The sequence below is a fragment of the Antrostomus carolinensis genome, unplaced genomic scaffold (genome assembly GCF_000700745.2).
Source record: "Antrostomus carolinensis isolate BGI_N321 unplaced genomic scaffold, ASM70074v2 scaffold6055, whole genome shotgun sequence".
Lineage (NCBI taxonomy): Eukaryota > Metazoa > Chordata > Aves > Caprimulgiformes > Caprimulgidae > Antrostomus > Antrostomus carolinensis.
In genome coordinates, this window is record NW_010315603.1 from 15378 (window position 1) to 34957 (window position 19580).

Genomic DNA, 19580 nt, shown 5'->3' on the forward strand with positions numbered 1-19580 from the left:
ACTCATGTTTAAGCGTTGGCTGTCTAAACATGTCTAGTAGGGAGCTGTCCCTGTTAGAGTTGTCATGACTGAGTTGGACTTGAGTTGCCGGGACACAGCAAGCCCCGTGGCAGCATAACACCTCCAAAATACTGGGAACACAAGTATGATTCCTATCTCACAGTTTAACTGTGTACTTTGTTGTTTAAGTGAAGGCTTATTCCCTTCTCCCAGACCCAGGAGGTAAATACAGATGACTGAATATATCAGAGGAATCTTCTGAATATCCTTACCTTTCCAAAAAGGTGTGAAATGACCATGTCTGGTAAAGCATTTGTCCAACCTGAAATCTGAACAGCAATATTATTTAAGTATTTGACATTAAAACACTCCTCGAACAATTGAAACCTTTCAATTACCCTTAAGTAGGCCAATGGATGCTTCTCTGCTGGCCTTATATATACAATATCCTGGACTGATATTTTTTTCCCCTCAGTCCAACTAAAACGCCATTAGGGATTTATGTTTATGCTTGAGTCATTCTCCTAAGTTGTCTTTACTAATGCAGTTATATAGGGAACACACTACTAGTGGCATAGGTATATATGGAATCATTCCCTGCAAGAACACCAAGCAAACCAGCCAGATGGGTTTCATTTAACCTCACTGCCCAATCTCCTCACTAACAACCCACACTGACAATATGTTGGAGCTGGTACCTAAAGCACATGTCCCACAGCATGTGCTCCTGCAGAAGGACACAGGCCACCCACTGTACTCCTAAGGTCAGCAATACTTGAGAGGTGGTAGGCAGAGGCACAGATACGAAGAATTTAATTATAGCGAGACAATGAGTGAGATAATCAAAATGAGTCAACCGCTACATCTCAACGCAGAGGAGTTACACTTCCAGATCAAACTTACCAAAATAAACTAGTATGCAAAATTATTTTTAAAAAATTAGTAACTAAGTCTTGAAAGAATGTTACATCCCAGCTCTGGAAAGTATCTGTTAGTATTATAAGGTTGTCATTACATTTAATATCACCCTAGACACTTAAAATGGGTTGACTCTATGTGTGGTTAAAAGATGACACACTAATTTTTGTACTTCTTGTAATATTTATAACAATTGCCATTCATTTAAACATGACCCTGAATGATACAAAGTGCCATCCATCATTTTACCCTGAAAAATATTTTAGCAGGTTAAATGTGAGTGACATGTAATGCACTATTTATACATATTGATATATATTGGTTTCAGGAAGATTTTTGAAACCAGTTCTCAGAACTTCTTCTCTCACACTGCAGTCTTTCTTACAACTACAAAAGAATACAGTTAACAGGAGCTTCTTTGTACGTCAATAATTTCACTTAACAGTCTGGTTGTATGGACAATCTGTCCACAGTTACTGTAGCTAATGCCCTTTTCTGAATCTTTTTGGCATCTAAGACTCAGCCAGATGATTGAAACCTGGAAGATGTTGTTTTGAACATTTTTTCTGTGCTCTAGTTCACATATTGGACTGTGCTGGTAAACTAAGTTGTGGACAAGAATGAACTGAATGTTACACTATGTTTGAAGTTTACTTGAAAGAAAATTGTTTCCAAACCTACCCTGTGTCCAGGTTAAACTAGGTTTTCCCCAGCAGTTCCTAGCTCTTAAGAATTGTCCATATCCAGTAGCTCCAGTATACCATGGGTATCAGTTACCTCAAAGTACTTATTTTTATCACGAGCCCTGCAGGAGGTATATTTGCAAATGGAAGAATAAACCCCAAAGGAATTAGCCCAGGATATTTTGTGTCTGCACCCATGCCTTGACACACAAACTTGCTCAGCTCCTCATGCTTGGCAGGCTCACGGTACGATTTACTTTTCTAACTTAAAAATGCTTACCTTAGTTGCTGCCCAGTCCATCCAACCTTCAGCACAAGGGTTTACATTAATGAGAACTAATCCCTCCACCATGTCTGCATGGTTTAACTGCAAAAGAAAAGGTTTAAGATTCATCACATAACCTTTGCAACTTGACAGTCAGCATAAAATTTAAATTAGTGAATTATCTCCTGGGGAGGAAGGCGGTAGGTCTAGTTTTATCTTGCACAAAACAAGCATATGTATGGAAAAAAAATTTTCATTAAAGCAATTCAACTGAGCAGCTGGAGAACATTAAGATTTAACTTCTTCTCCACCCTCAGTTTAAATAGAGAACTCCCATTATAAAAACCTTCTGCAAATTAACTGGGTAGAGCCGAGGCCTTAAAATGGAAAATCTAGGTCTTCTGGATTAGCTATCCCGCAGATTGTGGTATTTCACTTAAAAGCCTAACTGCTTACTTAAACGGGCACGGCAGAGCAGGAATTTTCTGCGCACGCTACGGGAGTGACAACACATCAGGGAAATCAGGTTCAAAGCTTTAGGGAAGCTCCACAAAACTTACAGCAAATCTGGTTAAGATGTAGGCACCGGCTCCAGTTCCCATTCCTATAATGGTCTTCAGGCTGCACAGCAATAAAACGGAAGAGACAAATGAGTAAGACAGCACTGACTAAATAAACCCACATCAGCAGCCTTCCTCTTTCACATGCCAGTGTGTATCTACAGGAGGGTAGGTTGCAGCTTGGGCAAACCATGGACCCTCAGCAATGCCACCAGCCCCATAAAGGAGCTTGACGTAGCAACTGGCTTGTTTTCAGCAGATTTGCAGGACACTGGTCCTCATGCATTGCAGGGCAGCAGCAATCCACACTTATCTTTAAGTAAATATACTGAGCAACCATAGCATTGGTCTGATCCTGGAAGGAAACAGTTAGTCTCTGCCAGAAAAACTTATAAGATACAGTCCTGAAATCTGCAGTCTAAATACAAAGCTCTTCCCTCCCCAGGCTCACCCTGCCCTCCCTCATACAGCTACCCAACTGGGACACGGATTCCTCTCTAACAGAGGGCTGGCAGGGAAACTTCTCATGCCATCCAGCCACTGGATGATTAAGTTTAAACTTCATAACCAAACAGGGCAGAAACAAACCAAATATTTGCATTAACTGAAACTGGTTTTAAAGCATCACCTTCAAGGTCTTAGAAAATACATGGAAGGGAAGACTAGACAAAACCACTCAGAAAAACAGGTTATACAATGCTTTTAGGAAAACACCCGAGGATAGTTTTCATTCTCATTAGCAATATTAAATCAAGGTTTTGTAAGTGCACTCCAGTTTAATTGATTTTCAAGATACTGACATTATGTTAGCATTTTTTCCAGTGCAAGAGTAGAACTGGCAATGCTGTGCGTTACAAAAAGCACATCTTCTCTTAAGAAGGTAGTGAGGTAAACTGGTCCAAGGTACTGTAACAACTGGTGACAACTGAACAATGTCTAAATTGGGGTGCTGGTCTGAGACTAAAAGCCCCGCCAGCAGTCGCCAGCCTGTCCATTCTCCAAGGCCAGGTTCTCTCTGCTTGGTCTGAAAACTCCTTGGAGGTGCCCACCTGCACTGGTTGTTGTGTACCAGGAGCACCAACTCTGCAGGAAAGGTACCTTTGTCTCCTATAGTTCCTGCTAAAGCTAAGCTTTAAGGGAGGACACACACTTAAAACTTGTTGTAGGTAACAACAGAGGAACACTGCTACCAGGTCCTTCAACTTCAACAACCTGGCATCTGCACTCGGTAGTAGTAGAGGATTAAGAAAGTTGGACTGACCCCCTAAGACACTCAAGCCACAGAAAAAAAACAGTAAGTGTCTTCAGATGGGACTATGGGGTTTTTTTTTCTGGTAACACACAGGAAAGTGTGGGTTGTTCCAGTGGGAAGAACAGATTGTCTGTGCCCTGCCCCTGTGAGGGCGATACACAGAAAATACTGGAGGAAGCCCCTAAATTAGGCACATGGGATTTCACTCAAAGTTGCTTCCTGTTTAAAAATAAACAGACATTTCAAAAAAGGTCAAAAAATAAGCTCTTTCAGAAACAAAGGCAAGAGTGATCCATCTATAACAGAGGAATTAAAAAACAACTGCAACTGTAATTCTAGCAAACAAAATAGACAGCCAGACCAAAGCTTCAGGGGCAGCACAGGCAAATATCTGCACTGCCCTGCTCTTTAGGTGTGCCAAGTAGAGAGAAGAATTAGGAAAATAAGTAAATAATTCTGCACTCACCCAAACTGTTTCAGGATTCCAGGAAGCATTTCAGCCAGCTGATCCATGGAGGGATACACGTACCTACAACAAATATGTGTTTGTGGAGTTACTACACCACTTTCAGTAGAGTAGGCTGGGATATTTAGAGACACAGTGGTCACTGTAGATTTAATACCAAATGTACTCATTACAAGATCATTGACAGTATGAGCTGAATTTAAATCAGGAGCAAGCACAAGTAAGTAATTTAGCAGAAATGTGAGCACAATCTATATGGTACTTTATGTGATTTACAGGATGATAGATGTCTGGTCTGGCTGAGAGCACAGCAGACCATAATGAATCTCCTCCAAGAGAAGTTAACACTTAAAACTTATGAAAGAGTTTGAACTTGAGAGGTGAGTTTCCAACCACATTCACCACATTTGTGTTTCTGGTCCACCAAAAAAAGTTTCCCCATGTTGCAGAATCACAGACTACAGCAATGAGATCTAGATCTTTGGCAAATAATTTGTATACACGTTTTCAGGGACACACAAATTACCATACAATAAATGAGGATAGCTTTCTATTAATATTGATGGAGAAAATGAAGGCATAGGAAGAGCTACAAAGCTGCTGAGGAAGTTCAATAAAAACAGCTGTCAGTTAATGTTCCTGGTCTTCTGAAGAGCAGAAACAAAATTCTGAGGGAAGGAAATTCTGAGCAAAATCTCAACTGAGCAGCACATGAAAAAAAATCCACCCAAAGTAGCTGAAGATCAACTGCCTAGGATTTATCCAAATTTCTGCTTCCCATCAGGATTACAGCTAATGATTCTCTAGTTTAGTCACCAAAATAAAGCCAAATAAACAACAAAAAACACCCAAACAGCACAAAACTACTTTAAGTTGGGGTTTTTTTAGAGTTTCCTGTTGGGAAACTAAACCTTGTCATGACAAAAGCTAAAGCCATCGCAACAGCTATGACTTTTAACTTGATCACGTTGGTCTCCCAGCTGGAGGGCTGGGAGAGATAATAGAGTTTCTTGTGCTGTCATCACTATGTTACTAAGCAGTGATCTCTACTAGCATAGATCATGATGGCTGCCCGATGCAGTTGATAAATCCAAAGTGTTAATGCTTGTTCAGGACATGAGAGTTAAGACACTTAAGCTCGTGCTTCAAACAAATACAACGCGAGGTGACTGAAATAGCTTTGTAGGCTGCTCTGGTAGGCAACTGGGCCATTGCAGTTAACATTAGCTGAGAACTTGGCCCATTGTGACCTGCTCAGCATCAGAACAGCTTAAAAATTAAGAAAGGAAATAGACTGGCTCATGCAACAAGGGTACATATAAGCTCCTTAATACCTAGCTCTTACAGAACAACTGTTCCTTGCCTTGTACCCTCCCCTCAGCACATGGGCTGCTCCCTTCCTCAACCAAGCTGATTCCTATCCAAGGGGCATCTTAAGGTAAATCTCTCTTATTTGAACTAAATGGGACAAGTATTTTGGCAAAGACAGTGCTCGTGACACACAAGGTTCCCAAGAGTTACAGCATCATGATAGCTGCATACTCCTGACTGTGTATCTATGCTGTTCTGGAGGTACATAATTTTGTTACTGTCCAATAACTTGGATTTTCCAGGTAAGTTATCAAGTCTATTTATCAACATCTACCATGCTGCCATGTCATAAAAACCATGTATTTAGGAAGTATATTACATAGTGGCTAATGCCCATCTTGTTTATAGTACTGATTTAGTTTTTGTATTCCATATGTCATTACAAAACAAGGTAATTGGATATTTAAATTGACAGATGGAGATACCTGTCAAGGAACTGCTTTAAAAGCAGTCCAGTTATCAGAGATAAAACACAAAAATACAGCCCCAAAGTCTACTATGAACTGGCACAATACAACAGAGCTCTAGTACCTTAGAAACAGTGTCAGGATTTAAGTTAAAAAGCCAGCTACTGTGTCTGCTTCAAGTGCTTTTTAATTAAACCACAGATCAAGACTATTTTTCCAGAAAGAGGAGAACTCAAAGCATGGGCTGTTTCCCTGACAACTCACCCAGTTTGGAAAGACGGTGCTCCCTCCTGCTGACCAGGTGCATCCACGTGGCAGACTGCAAAGTGCTGGGTGATTTCCTGCATATCCTCAAAGTTGAAGAGAGGATTGAAGCAAGTTTTATCTTAAGAAGGAAAAGAAAATATGGCATAATTATGCTGAGGGGAAAAAGTAATTCTGCAGGTATAAAAATCATTTATTAACCTGTCCTGTAGGGCAGTGAAAAGTTGGTTCACTCAGGTGAGCTATGTTATAGCCTGGGAAAAGTGACAGTCCTTTATTTGTAAGGAGGAAAGACTAGTAAAACCTGGCTACAAAGCAATCTGTGCCAACTTGCTTTGAATCTTTCAAGCAAAAACCCTGAACAGCTCCTTCCTCATGGCCAGCTAAGGCTTATCCATGTTATTTTGATACTTGCCAGAAGTATTTGCTTGGTACACTAAAATCTCGAAAAATTATTCTTTATGCAAAGTTAAAATACAAATAAAATGCAGTCAGGAGTATTCATCCCATGTTTTGGCTTAGACGAAATTATCTGTTTACTTGTCCAGTCATTTCTCTTTGGATTGTGTCAAAACAGATGGAGGAAAAAAGTATCCAAGGCTGAGATCGTGACTTGTGCTTTTGCCCAAATATTACAGAATAAACATTACATGATTGGCTGCTGCAGGCAGCTCAAGACAAAAGCATCCTTCTGGTATACTCAATGCTGTAGGCTCACAACTTTGAGGTGATTTGATTTATGATTTTTAAGCAATGTTAATGTGGGGAGAGGATTAGCATATTTTCCCCCTGGAGTGGAAAGCATGAATTGGGTAGCATCATTTTTGAGATGCCTAGAAAATGGTTCAATATTCTGTGTTTGTTTCTGAATGTCCTTATGTTACAACATACATACAAGCTAAATTATTGCGGAATATAAAACAGTTTTAGGTAAAATCAGCTTCAGGAGAATATGTAAGTTTGGGAAATGGTTCCTCCCTTTTCAAAGGGATAGAAAGTTTATTCACCATGAAGACAGACTGTGTAACTCCACAAAGAAAGAAAAGTCTTATTCAAAGATGGGATCCAGATTAAGCTCTGCCCTGAACCACTGAAAATCCAAAATAAAGTAAGGCAGCTCCACAAAAAACAGGCAAGAAAACAGATTTTTTTTTTCTTATAAGTAATATCCACCACCCAGCAATAGCCAAACTTTAAAGGTTTGCAGGTGTTTTTAAATGTAAATATTGATAACTGATTAAGAAACAATAAATGGTATGAAGCAAACAGTACTGGTGAAAACAACAAATTGGAGAAGATCTGGATGTGAGGGCGTTATATTCTTGGATATGACGGACAATATAAAAGGCATTTATACTGGCTAAGGTACAATGTGAGCACTCATTTCATCATCCTGATTTGACATGTAATTCATACAAACTCGTGGCAGCATAAGACTGGTTATCAGACAGGAACCTCAGCCAAAGCACCAGCAATGTTGTTTTCAGTCCTGCTGGCAACACACCCTCAGCCATCCCCTACAGATGCTTTTACAGCAATTACACACGGTCACTATGACCTAACAGAGATCTTTGTCTCTTCCAAGTGAAATATTCCAATTATTTACTTTGCAAGGATAAAAAAAATCTGAGAATTAAACTTGCTGAAAGAGAGGAATTAGGTACCATCTAACAGGTTGCAAAGCACACAAACAAGCAAGGACCTGGGAAAGGTTTCCTAACCATCACTTCTTCCACATCTTTGATTAGAGCAGTAATGTTAAGGAACCAGACCATACCTGTGCTATTATATAAAAAGGCTACTTACGATTCAGCCCGATGTCATGGTAGGTGAGGATAGCTGGCCGGTTCCCTCTGGGAGTCCCACACATGGTGACATGGACTGAGCCATGCACAGTCTCCACATCTTGCTCCTGGCAAAGAACAGGAGGAATCTGTTGGGAGCTTGTCCAAGTGCTCCACTGAACACCCACTGCTGCACACCTCCATCTGATCATGAGCAGAAGTCCTGCCCCAGCCCAGGGTCTGTCCACAGCCCTGGGGGTCTCCCCAGTTCCTGTGCTAACACACCCTATTCTCCCTCCATGGTGGGGCCTCTCTGCTAACATCTTACATTCAGTTGTCACCTACTTCAGTCCACAGACAATTACAGAAGCACATAAGCTGCCAGCTCTAACCAGATGCTGAAGGAATAGTTAAATAGTTTTTAAACTTAATTAAAAGGCAGCATAAGAAAGAAAAAAAAAAAACAATCAGTTTGGTGCAACGACACCTAAAATAACAATAGTTTACAACTATGACTGTCGACATTTGCAAAAGTGCAAGTTGCCAAGGTAAAATACTTCTGTTTTCTAGGAAAAGGACTTTAACTCAGCAAATAACTACTATTCCCCAAAGCAAGCAGTATTTAGTAGCCTGTATTCGCCATAAAGACTTATCACACTTTGGGGCCTTGTGATTATAGCAGCCTTCCCCAATAAACACAACAACCACATGTGTTAGTTTTATGGTTTGCTATGTATGGACCCGAGCATAAACCAACTGCCTCAAGTTTGCTACAGAGCAGCATATCCACAACATGCTTGTGGTGATTATCAGAGAAACTACATTAAGAAGCTATTACTGCTATTCTTTGACATAACAGGAGTTTGTAGTATTCAATGATCTGAAAGCTAAGGACACCTTTATTATCACATCAAAGACCCCCTGAGTACCATCTTTTATTCATTGGATGTCTAAGTAAGTCAGATGTGACTTGGGTCATACTAAGATCCACAACATAGGGAACAATTTTTTGTTTCTTTTGCATTTGATGTGTATAAACAGTTTGCTATATTGCTAACACATATAGAGGGAATCACAAAAAAGTTATTTATGACACTTATTTACAGTACCATTACACCCATATAGCAGTCAAAGCAATATATAGTTAATAACTAGTCTTAGCCTTCCATGAGAATACTTATTTCATGTACAGGACACAGATATCCACGCCATTCCGTACAGTGTACTGACTGCTGCTGCCAGGTTTTCTTGACTTGCTCCATGCAGTAATGCCCAGAGGCAAAGTTCAAGTTAAAATAAAATTTATTAAAAATTATGCTGTAGAAATCAGGGGTGCACAGTCTCAGCAAAAACCTTTACAGACCAAAGCCCAAAGCTCTTCAGAGATCTGAGGTAGTAACTTGATCTAAATTTCAGTTCCTTAATTTGATACATGGAATAAATCACACATTTTGTTGAAAACAGGGATGCTAGGTGAAACCATTCCATATTTCACCTATTTTCCTTGCAATTATGCCTTTATATCAGTTTTAAGTTACAATCACAGAAATGAACCAAGATCCTCCCTCCAGCTTGTATACTGGGCGAGCTGAGCATCGCGGCTATCTGAACTATACTCCACTTAAACACTAATTTTCAACTTTTGTGTCTCCTTAGAGATTCATTCCTCTGCATACTCACTGCATTACTTAGCAGGTAAGCTGTATCTTCCATATCCAGCACCATCTTTAGGCAAAACAAGGTGATAAATCCAGCAAGTCAGACAGAGGACAGTAATGGTTTCTACTTTGTTCCAGGAGGATACTGGGTTATATAGACAAGCTGCTATCCTGCATAGGCTTATGACTCCCATAATGCCCAGCCAGAAAAAAATCAAAACAGACTAATTCATGAGGACGTCATTCTTAAATAGGATTTGAGTCAGGTTTGACCAGGAGAAGGACTTACTCAACAGAGCTCAGACATCAAAGATGAACTAAGTCTCTGCCACACAATGTAACAAGTGCCAAATTTAAAACCTGGGAATTAGTACAGTCTTTCCTGTTGCTGTTTCCATTAGGTTTTGATAAGTTTAGCTTCACTACAGGTTTTATAATCTCAAATGCTAGAACTCCCTAAACTTATTCTAAATTAAATCATAAGTAAATTAATTCCTAAAAGCCAGGACTAAAGTTTCCAGTGAGAACGTAACAGACTTTGAAAAATTAGTGTAAGTCAGAATGCTTCATAGAATCATAGAATGGTTTGGAAGGGACCTCTAAAGGTCATCTAGTCCAACCCCCTGCAGTGAGCAGGGACATCTTCAACCAGGTCAGGTTGCTCATAGCCCTGTCCAGCCTGACCTCAAATGTTTTCAGGGACGGAGCTTCTACCACCTCTCTGGGCAACTTGTGCCAGTGTTTCACAGATTCTCAACAACAACAAAACCAAAGACTTTAAATGTTTGAAATCTAGTATCTTCCAAGTAGACAAGCAATATTTAGTCTAAAGTATTCCTACATCAGTCATATTAATGTTACTGTACATTTTATTTTGGGCAGAAAATAGGGTATTGTAGATATATATTAATTAGTCCAGAAGATATTTGTAGTAGCTATACCAATTAATAATAATAGCAATTAATACTTTCCACATTTTACCTTCCTTCTATACTTAGATAATTTTCAATAAAAAGCATAAAAATTGATAATTTGTCAACCTTTACACCATCAATGAGAGTAAACTATATTGCGTAACACACCTCCTGCTGAGTGTGGAATATGGAAATTATTTCCTCCTCAGTTAGAAACTAATAGGCATTTCCTACCATCAGATTTTTATTGCTAGATCCTTCCAGTAACAGTACTGAAAAGCTAGAATGTATTTTATTAGGAGGCACCACCTTTCAAGATTTGGGTTCTTCCTCCTGTGTGCACAAAAGGAAAAAAATTGTCCACAGCAGATAAAGCCAGACCCTTGAACCTGTACAACCCGCTGACCTCCACATCTAATTCTTCTGGACCTAGAAGCCCAAGTCTAGTTCAAACTCAGTGTCAACTAAAAATAGTTCAGAGATGACAGGCGACCATGCTCCTAATTACTGACATAAATCACAGACAGTTTAAAAATTGGTTTAATTCCTCATTATCTTCACAGTAAGACTCCCCTAATTCAAGAGGGCTGTGCTATTTTCCATTAGTGTGAATTCTTAACAGTAAATACTCAAAAAGTTCCCTAAAAAACCCAATAAATTCAAACTAACAACTTCATATCCCTGTTGATCCTATTAAAGATCAAGAGATTTGTCTGGGTGAGGTAGGGATGGATGTTTTTAAAATGCAGAGCACTGAAAACAGATGGCAGCACATCCCAATCAACGTCAACATTATAGTAAGAGGCTCTTCACCAACTGATTTGTATTAAAACACTATCTTGGAAAAAAATCCAAGGTACACTAATCTGATAGAAGGATAATGACAAACACACCATCTGTTCACATATCTCACTTCAACAGAGGTGCAGGCTTCTCTTAGTGCCCTAAAAACACGCACAAAAATACTTTTGATACGTGTAATTTAACAGAGGTTATCTTAGTTTGAAGGAGCTGATCCATTCTAAAGCAGATTTTTTTTTTGGGGGGGTCAACTGACATTTTTTGACAGTTTGTGATGAGGTTAGAAGGGGAAGGCAATTCCTAAGTCAGTAACACTAAAAACTTCATTTATTCCTTCCCCTTGCTACCCTGGCTAAGGAAGACATAGATTGAGAAACATGTTTATGAACGGTTGGTTGTTTTTTGAAGTGTGGGATATACAACTGAAATGATTTAGTTATCTAAAAAGGAAAACCACACACACTACACATTTTGCTAAAGCCGACATATTTTATATTTAAGTGAAATGCCACATTCCATCAAGATTATTTTAAAGCTTCAGATATACTTAATCCTAAATTACCATCTCATACTTTTAATTTATTTTATAATATTATGCCTGTTAAATACGCCTCCCTTCTCTTGCCTCAGAACTAAGGAGCTTTTAAAGAGGAGTTAAATCACTTTTAGAATGCTAGGAGACAATATATTTAAAGTTTATATTACTTAAGAAATTTAATATACTAATATCTACATATACTATTTTTTTTTCAATATCTTGAAGATCAAAAATATTTGAGCTTTTAATGTGGTATTGTAATAATGAGTTTCAAATATTCTTTGCCCTGAATTTATTTTCATTCTTCCCCTAGCTTTTTCTACTCTAAAGTAGTTATATCAATTCATACTACTTTTTTGTAAAACCCCAATGCCCACCTTTCCAGGTATTTTTCTCTCTTTAAAAAAAAAAAAAAAAAAGTAGGGTTTTTTTTTTGTTGTTTGTTAAGATTCCAACTTCAAATTAGCAATACTAAGAAAAAGGTTCCCCAACTGAGGTTATGAGTTGGGTACATTAACAAATAGGATGACTTTAGATGTTGATGTAGGTGACTCTGCTAAGGTGGAAGCCAGTAACAAAAACTTTAGTGCAGGAGCTGAAGCAGATTACTGCCATAGTTCTGCCCAGGGATTCTTCCTAGTGTAATTAAGGATAATGACAATGTTTTCAGCACTGGGTCACACTGCCTTTCAAAAGTACAAGACCACAACCACCCCATCACCCTCCTTCAGAGATGTAAAAGGATGAGGAGATCTGCGTAACACGCTGCAATGCCCCAAACTGCATCCACCGATGGCAGTGGGAAACCCACCCCATTGCGCCACGAGGATCAGCTGATTTGTCTGCTGTTGCAAGGCGACACTTTCCTTCTCCCCTCGAAGGCAGGAGGAGGGAAAGCAGCAATGATCCATGCCAGTGGATATAGATGGCCATGAGACACAATTTGCAAGGGACAAACTCATCTCTGCCACCTACAGCTGCCGCACTGCTCAGAAAGTTTTGCTTAGTTATTAAGAAAGCAGTCTCCCGACGAACTGCTCGCTTCTGAAACACCAAGTCAAGGGAATATATACAGAGACGAGGAGCCAGGTCTCTACTGGCTCCACTGCTACTAAGACAGAGAATAGGCAAATTCATCAAACTGGAAATACAATTAAAAGGTGTTTGGCATTAAGCCAAGACAAAGTAGCACAGGGCGTGCTGCCCTGCACTGGTTTATCATTAATTGTGCTAAAACAGGTTTGGGTCAGGAACACTCCCCTTCTTGGGAGGCCAAGGACCATCACTTAAATTTTCAGGTAGGTGCCACAGACAGACATATAGTGCTGATTAGAGGTAGTTCAGAGCTGTTAGTTCTTCCATCTCTGTCTTGGCCATCCCCTTGAAACGCCATGAAAGCTTTCCTCCATAGAATAACCACGCACAAGTCTCACAATGTGTGCTTTCAGAAGGGCAATACTGTACTATACAGTGGCTTACTTAAAAAAAATGGAAAAGTATGTTTAACTCAAGTCTGTCTAAAACAGCACATGAAATAAGAGTTTAGCTCTTTCCAAATCTGAATAGCTAGATAGCATTTATTCTTGGAACCAACACACCTCTCAAGTAGTCACTACTTTTTCACTAGTGGCAGAAATGTAGTTATAAACTGAACATTGCAAAACTCATCCTCAAAAGAATGGAACAAGTTGTAAGTGATATGGTAGACACCCACATCCATACATAGGCACTAAATAAGGATCTCCATCCTGCCAAGCGCTGATCACCTCCTTCCCTGGCCAGGTCCATCCTCTTCCCAAGCATGTCTCAAGGGATAGGTTTCTCATTAAGAGCATATATGAGATTTATTGTCAGTCCTGAGTGACCTGGGTCCTCCAGGACCTCACATGAACTTCTCTAAGGAGCTAAGTAATCAAGGCTCTCTTGACAGCTCCAAACCACCTTTTCCATAAATCAACCACAGAGGAATTTAAAGACACACAGGTAGGGGACTTGTGGTTTTAAGGGGCCAAAGCTAAGCCACCTTTGCAGCAGCAGTTCTTAACATAACTGATTGAGATTGTTCTTCCCCATTTTTCCTTCCTGAACTAGAACAACCAAAGATTAAAAGTGAAGAAAAAAAAAAATAAATCATTAAAAACAAGAGCTGGCAGAACAGTGCTAAATGACAAGAACCACTGGTCTGGATTAGTGACAGTTAATCCAAAACATGGCAAAAAAACCTCAAAAAGGCTTAGAGAATTTGATCTTCCAAGTTGAAAAAAAAAAAAAAAATAAAAATCTATACATACACACGGTTTACAAACCAAGCAAATTTATTCCAAGAATAGAAATTAAATATGGGTCACTTCTGGATTCTTAATCGAAATACTGCAGTATTCCTGTTAGCAGACTTAATCTGGGATTCAGATTTATTTAAACCAAGTGATCAATCTGAACCCAAACAGCAAGCTTCTCCCAGGCTGTGCACAGTCCTGCAGGAAGTTGCTCGGCGTCAAGTTTAACTTACATTTATTAAGACTTCAGGCAGTGGATTTCATCATTAGAAAGGATGACGGGGAAGATGCAGGATTAATGTAAACTGCAGTTTTGCTATAGAAGAACCATTGCTATATAAGAACCATTGAAATGTTGTAAAAGATGTTTGAGATAACTGTCTCCTTTTGTTTCCAGGGAAGAGACTGCTGAACTTGTGATGGATTTTTAACCAATTTGCACATCATTGAATAAAAATACAGACAGGTGTAAATAAAGTGAAACGTGCCACAAAGTACAGAAGCGTTATTTCCTTCAAGGACCTCCACCTGAACATTCAGGAGACTTGAACAATTTAATAGCTTGCTTTATTCCTGCACAATCTACTTCCCTCCCTATACTTCTTCATAAAAGTAATACATCCAGCAAGTGTCTTTTCCTAACACATACTCCTTCCTGTCCTGAGTGACAGAAATTCACTCAAAGAATTGCTCATTCTTTTTGTCAAGGCAAGTACCACCTCCCCAGTTTCCCTCCCAGTTCAACCCACCTTGACTGACAGCCATGCATTTCCTTAGTTTCAGTTTAAGAACCAGTGAGGACAAACTTAGCAGTCAAAAGCCCAAATGGCAATAAAATAACATAGAAGAGAAGCTGAAACAGTTACAAAGTCATCTCTCAAAAGCATGACACATGGGGAAAGTGGAAAGCCACCATTTGAACTAGTGGTGTGCTTTATAGACTCTTATGTTCTGGCCGTAAAGAAACATATGGAAACTACCGTCACTCCTGTTACAGGCAAAACTGATTGCTTAACGCTTTCCACCACTCCACAGGCTTCAGGAATCTTTTGGAAACTTTCAACAGCATAACGGGATACATTGAGAGGGACATTTCCTCTGAGGAAAAGCATGCACACCGCTAATGGAAGCAAATTAATTGGGGAAAGTGTGTGTCCATGTGGGAGGGGAATATTTTGCTTTCACTGCCATTGCTGAAGAATCTCATTCTCTTTGCAAGAATAGCTCTGCTTGCAACCCAGCCACCTCTTTTGGATGAAACTTTCTCAGCTTCAGTCTGAAAAGACCTCCTGCAGTGCCCTTCACATCGCTACATCAGAGCCCCTTTCAGAGCTCTCTCCCACAGTAACAGCACTTCTGGCGAGCAGTCAGTCATTTCTGACCACATTTTGCTGTTTTCTCAGATGTCAACTCAGTTTGCCCTTTTACCAAAAAAAAAAAAAAAAAAAGCTTTACTTGCCTGAACATCGAAGTCTGGAAGGAGGCGAGTGATAACCTGTGAAGAGATTTTAAAGCATTAATGCAGATAACTTTGGTAGCTACAGAAATCTGTGCTGGGACACGTGTGCTATAGCTCAGTGGTTCTGCAGCTAACAGCTCTATCCTGCCCCCGTTATCCAATGAAAGGACTCTTGCTGAACGTCAAAATTCACCCAAGAGCTTTTACCCACTAATCTTCACAAAGAAGATGAAAGCAGTAAAATACGAGATTATAGACCAGCAAAATAAAGCACAGAAGCCAGTACATCTTCAGTTAATGTTGAACCACTGGACCAGTCAGAGCAATATAAAAAAAAAAAAAAAAAAAAAAAAAGAACTTTTCTCCATTGCTTATTGTAGCTATGGGACAGCCCACCTCAGTCCTGCTAGGATGGAAAGCCATTGTTTGAGCACTTGAAATTCAAATAAGTAGTTATCTCAGAGATTTGGTTACATGATGTGAAAGGTAGGAAGGGATTGTCCTAGCCAAAAACAGGCCTTGTTGTGTTTGAGAGGCTGTCTGGACACAGAGAGGTCTATTCCAACCTCTGACCACTTACTACTGACAAGCTCCTGTGTCTGTCAAGGATCTCCACCAGAAAAGGAATAAGGTGACATCCTCCTCATCCTCCTCCCCACCTCCAATAGTCTAAAAGGCTCCTTCTTTAAAGGAAGAAGTGTCTAACAGTCAGCTCCTTTTATTAAAGGATAAGGAAGAAGTCAAGCTCATATTTCTACTGAGGGGTTCTCAGATGGAGAGCAACCAAACTGACACTTGTTACACTGCAGAGTACAAGAGAGAAGCCAAAGCTTGAAGAAGTAGAGATAAAAAGCTTAGGACCCTGGCAGGGAGATCATGCGGTCCCAGAAGCCCAGGTAAATTAAGGATAGAAGACATCAGAAGCAATACAGCTGCTGTCTTGGGCAATACCATCTCAGATGGTGGACCTCAAAGCAGTCCAACCCATAGGTACGACAGGACTCTAGAGCCATGATCTTCAGGTAATCAGGCAAGGTCTTGTATATACAAATAGGTATCTAAAGAGGTAACTGAGCTTATGGAAATCATCTTACACAGCCTTAGCTTTAGACAATTTGCTTTTTTAAAAAAATCTTACTATACTGTGGTCTCATGGCCCTTTTAAACACAGCCAGTTTCATACACCAGTGTTACAGTGGTGTCTAGAATTGAAAGGAATATGCAGATATGGCATCTGTCTAGAGACAGCATATGAAATAAAGCTCCATCACTGTCCAAGAACAAAGATTCAGCTGTAGAAGAAACCTAGGTACAACAAGCCAGGATGCAACTGTTCATCTTAGTTATGTGCTGAGTGTCCTTCAGGGCAATCTTTTCCACTTTCTTGAAATATATTTTATAATTTCCTTCACTTTATGTTAAGAATGGCCACAGAGGAAATCAAACCCTCTGCTAGTTTCCCCACGCAGACAAAACTTAACATCATGAATAAAAGCATATAGGTTTAATTGTTAATATATCAACTTTTGACCTGCATGCTACAGAAACCCAGGTAGTTAATCAGTGTTTTATGATATTTCTGCACTTTGAAGCAAAGGCATTTCAGTATCCATAGGACTTTTGCTTAGTATCTGCTTCGCTTTGCTACTACTGAACAACACTGGCATTAAAAAGGGATCTTAGTTTCTAAAAAGTTTGAGTACTGCATTCACTGGTATCCAAACAAGCTCTGCTTTCATGCAATGTTCTTGGCAAAGGAGCAGTGTTTAAAGTTTCTCTAGCCATTTCACTACAGTCACAAGTGGAAATGATTTTCTGAAGTGTTTACAGAAAAGAGGTAGGGAATAAAAGAGAAAGTAGCAGATAGAGCAATGAATAGTTCCAGTGTAAAAAAAAACCCCAAAACCAAACTAAAAACTCAGCATGTTTATGTATGTCATTGTCAGGAATTACAATTATAGGGAACAAAAGAAAAATCTTAGTTTTGATTCAAGAAAAAAGTTGAGAGGTTCCTTCACATATTACAGTGAATTATTTGCTATGAACATACCAAAGCACAGAGCATTGTTATCACTGAATAAAGTCAAACACCCACTGAACCCAGACTCTGTGGGCAGATTTTTGGAGAAAAATGGTGGGAAAACAAATGGAAAGTACAACAAGGTTAAGTAAAAAAGGCTGAAGACATTTCTATGCTGCAACCCCAGAGGAATGGCTGTGTCTTGTGCATACCCAGTCAGCTCCAGACCTGGTAGCAGCTTGGCTGTAACACATAGCTCAGCGCAGTCAGAAAGGACGAGATGGGGCAAAGTCGTACCTCCAGACCCAGATGTGCCCAGAATAAAGGTAAAGGTTCTCTCTGTGCCTCTTTGAAAGCTAATGGAGCAAAGTTTGTATCTCTACATTGAGAGTTCTATAGCTATAGACTGATATGCATGAGATGGCGCAGTTGTCACCATTCAAAATAGCTGAAGACATACATTTTTAATTATTCAGAAAACAAAAAGTCAGTACCAGATTAGCACTAGATAAAAGGAAAACCAAAGACTGAGAAAGAGGAAATAATTAAGGTTGTTTTGCATTATTTAAAAAAACACTCTCTTAATTCATCTCCCGTTCCTCTTACTTGTTTCTTCAATACAATATGTTAGAATTAATCTAAGAACACATATGCAGTTCCAACAGCAGCCCTGAAATAAAACACATAAGCACTAAAAAGCTCTAAAATACTCACCTCCTCCTTCTCCACCAGAGGTTTCACCTCTGCAAGGTGAGCATCCTGGAACTCTGTTGACATGGTCAGTAGCTGGTATCTGCAAAGATGAAAAAAGATTTGTTCTCAGCTTGCATCAAAGATGAAATACAGGAATAAATAAAGATCCTGCTCCACCCACTCCGCCCCCCACCAATGACCCACTGTCTCAGGTTATAGTTTAAAAGACCTTTGCAAGAAGGTTATGAATCTCTTGTAAAATGCCTCCCTGGTTTATTTATATACACACAAGATCAAAGAAATATTAAGGCTGCAAGATCAAACAAAAGTTTGGCAGCTTCAAAACAGGGAATGCTGAAGGAAACAGGGCAGGGACCAGTATAGAGAGAGTCATGGAAACTGTCATTTCACAGGTGAAAGGAGGAATAGCCAAATCTGCACAACCACCTTCTGAAATGAGCTTGAATACCTGTCTCTGAATTTTTTTTTTTTTTTCTGTTTTTCGATGCAAGCTCCCTCTCCATCCCCCAGATCTTTACTGTAAGAAAACTGAACTGGACACTCATTACCATCATTTTACTTTCATAACAATGTGCTCCATTCTTTGGGACAGAAACACGTTCCTTCATCTGAACAGACAGTACCAATTAAAACAGATACTCAAACTTTAAGTGGACACCAACAAGGTGCATGCAATAATGCTAGTTTCAAAACTGTCAAAGTAAGGAACAAGATTGCTGTATCTGCTCTAGGAAAGGGCCATCATCACGATACCCAGTCCTCATCTGCAGGAAGCTTAACCAGGAACACGGATCCAGCCAAAGCCCAGAAGAGGTGACTGTGGAGGCAGACAGAGCAGCAGGTTGTGCTGCAAGTGCACTGCACCTTTATGGATTTGGACCAACAGGCACCTCAGTTCAGCGACCAAACCAGTCCAAACTGGGAGTTAAAAAGAAGAATGTCATGTTTTCATTCTCTTCACAAAGATAAGGTGCCAGAGGCAGAGGGGTGATTAGGGTTGTTCTCTGCGAAGCCCTAATCAATGACCAGAAACAGCTCTCAAAAGAGATATGGGAACTGTTTTAACAGCAAGATGACAAATACAAAAGTCAAAGAATGTTTGTTACATACCCTCTGGCCTGCTGGGGAAATTACTACTATGTGGGTTTTGAGCATCTTTGGACAAAATTGGAAATTCATTAACCACACAACTATAAAACAAATCCATTTACTTTTTAAGAAAAGTTTAGA

The 19580-nt window shown here is 39.6% G+C and overlaps 1 protein-coding gene across 1 annotated transcript in view; it reads right to left on the bottom strand.

The window, feature by feature from the left end:
- NDRG1 (N-myc downstream regulated 1) overlaps nucleotides 1–18427 on the bottom strand; it is a 26541-nt gene extending 8114 nt beyond the window's left edge. Inside the window, exons 1-8 of the mRNA XM_010167995.2 lie at nucleotides 18351–18427; nucleotides 15617–15652; nucleotides 7993–8098; nucleotides 6187–6307; nucleotides 4145–4207; nucleotides 2427–2487; nucleotides 1882–1968; nucleotides 273–329 (exon numbers count right to left, since the gene is read on the bottom strand). Coding sequence (XP_010166297.1) covers nucleotides 273–329; nucleotides 1882–1968; nucleotides 2427–2487; nucleotides 4145–4207; nucleotides 6187–6307; nucleotides 7993–8098; nucleotides 15617–15652; nucleotides 18351–18413 — 594 coding nt within the window. The 5' untranslated portion in view covers nucleotides 18414–18427. The remainder of the gene's footprint in view (nucleotides 1–272; nucleotides 330–1881; nucleotides 1969–2426; nucleotides 2488–4144; nucleotides 4208–6186; nucleotides 6308–7992; nucleotides 8099–15616; nucleotides 15653–18350) is intronic.
- Nucleotides 18428–19580: the final 1153 nt, after the last annotated feature.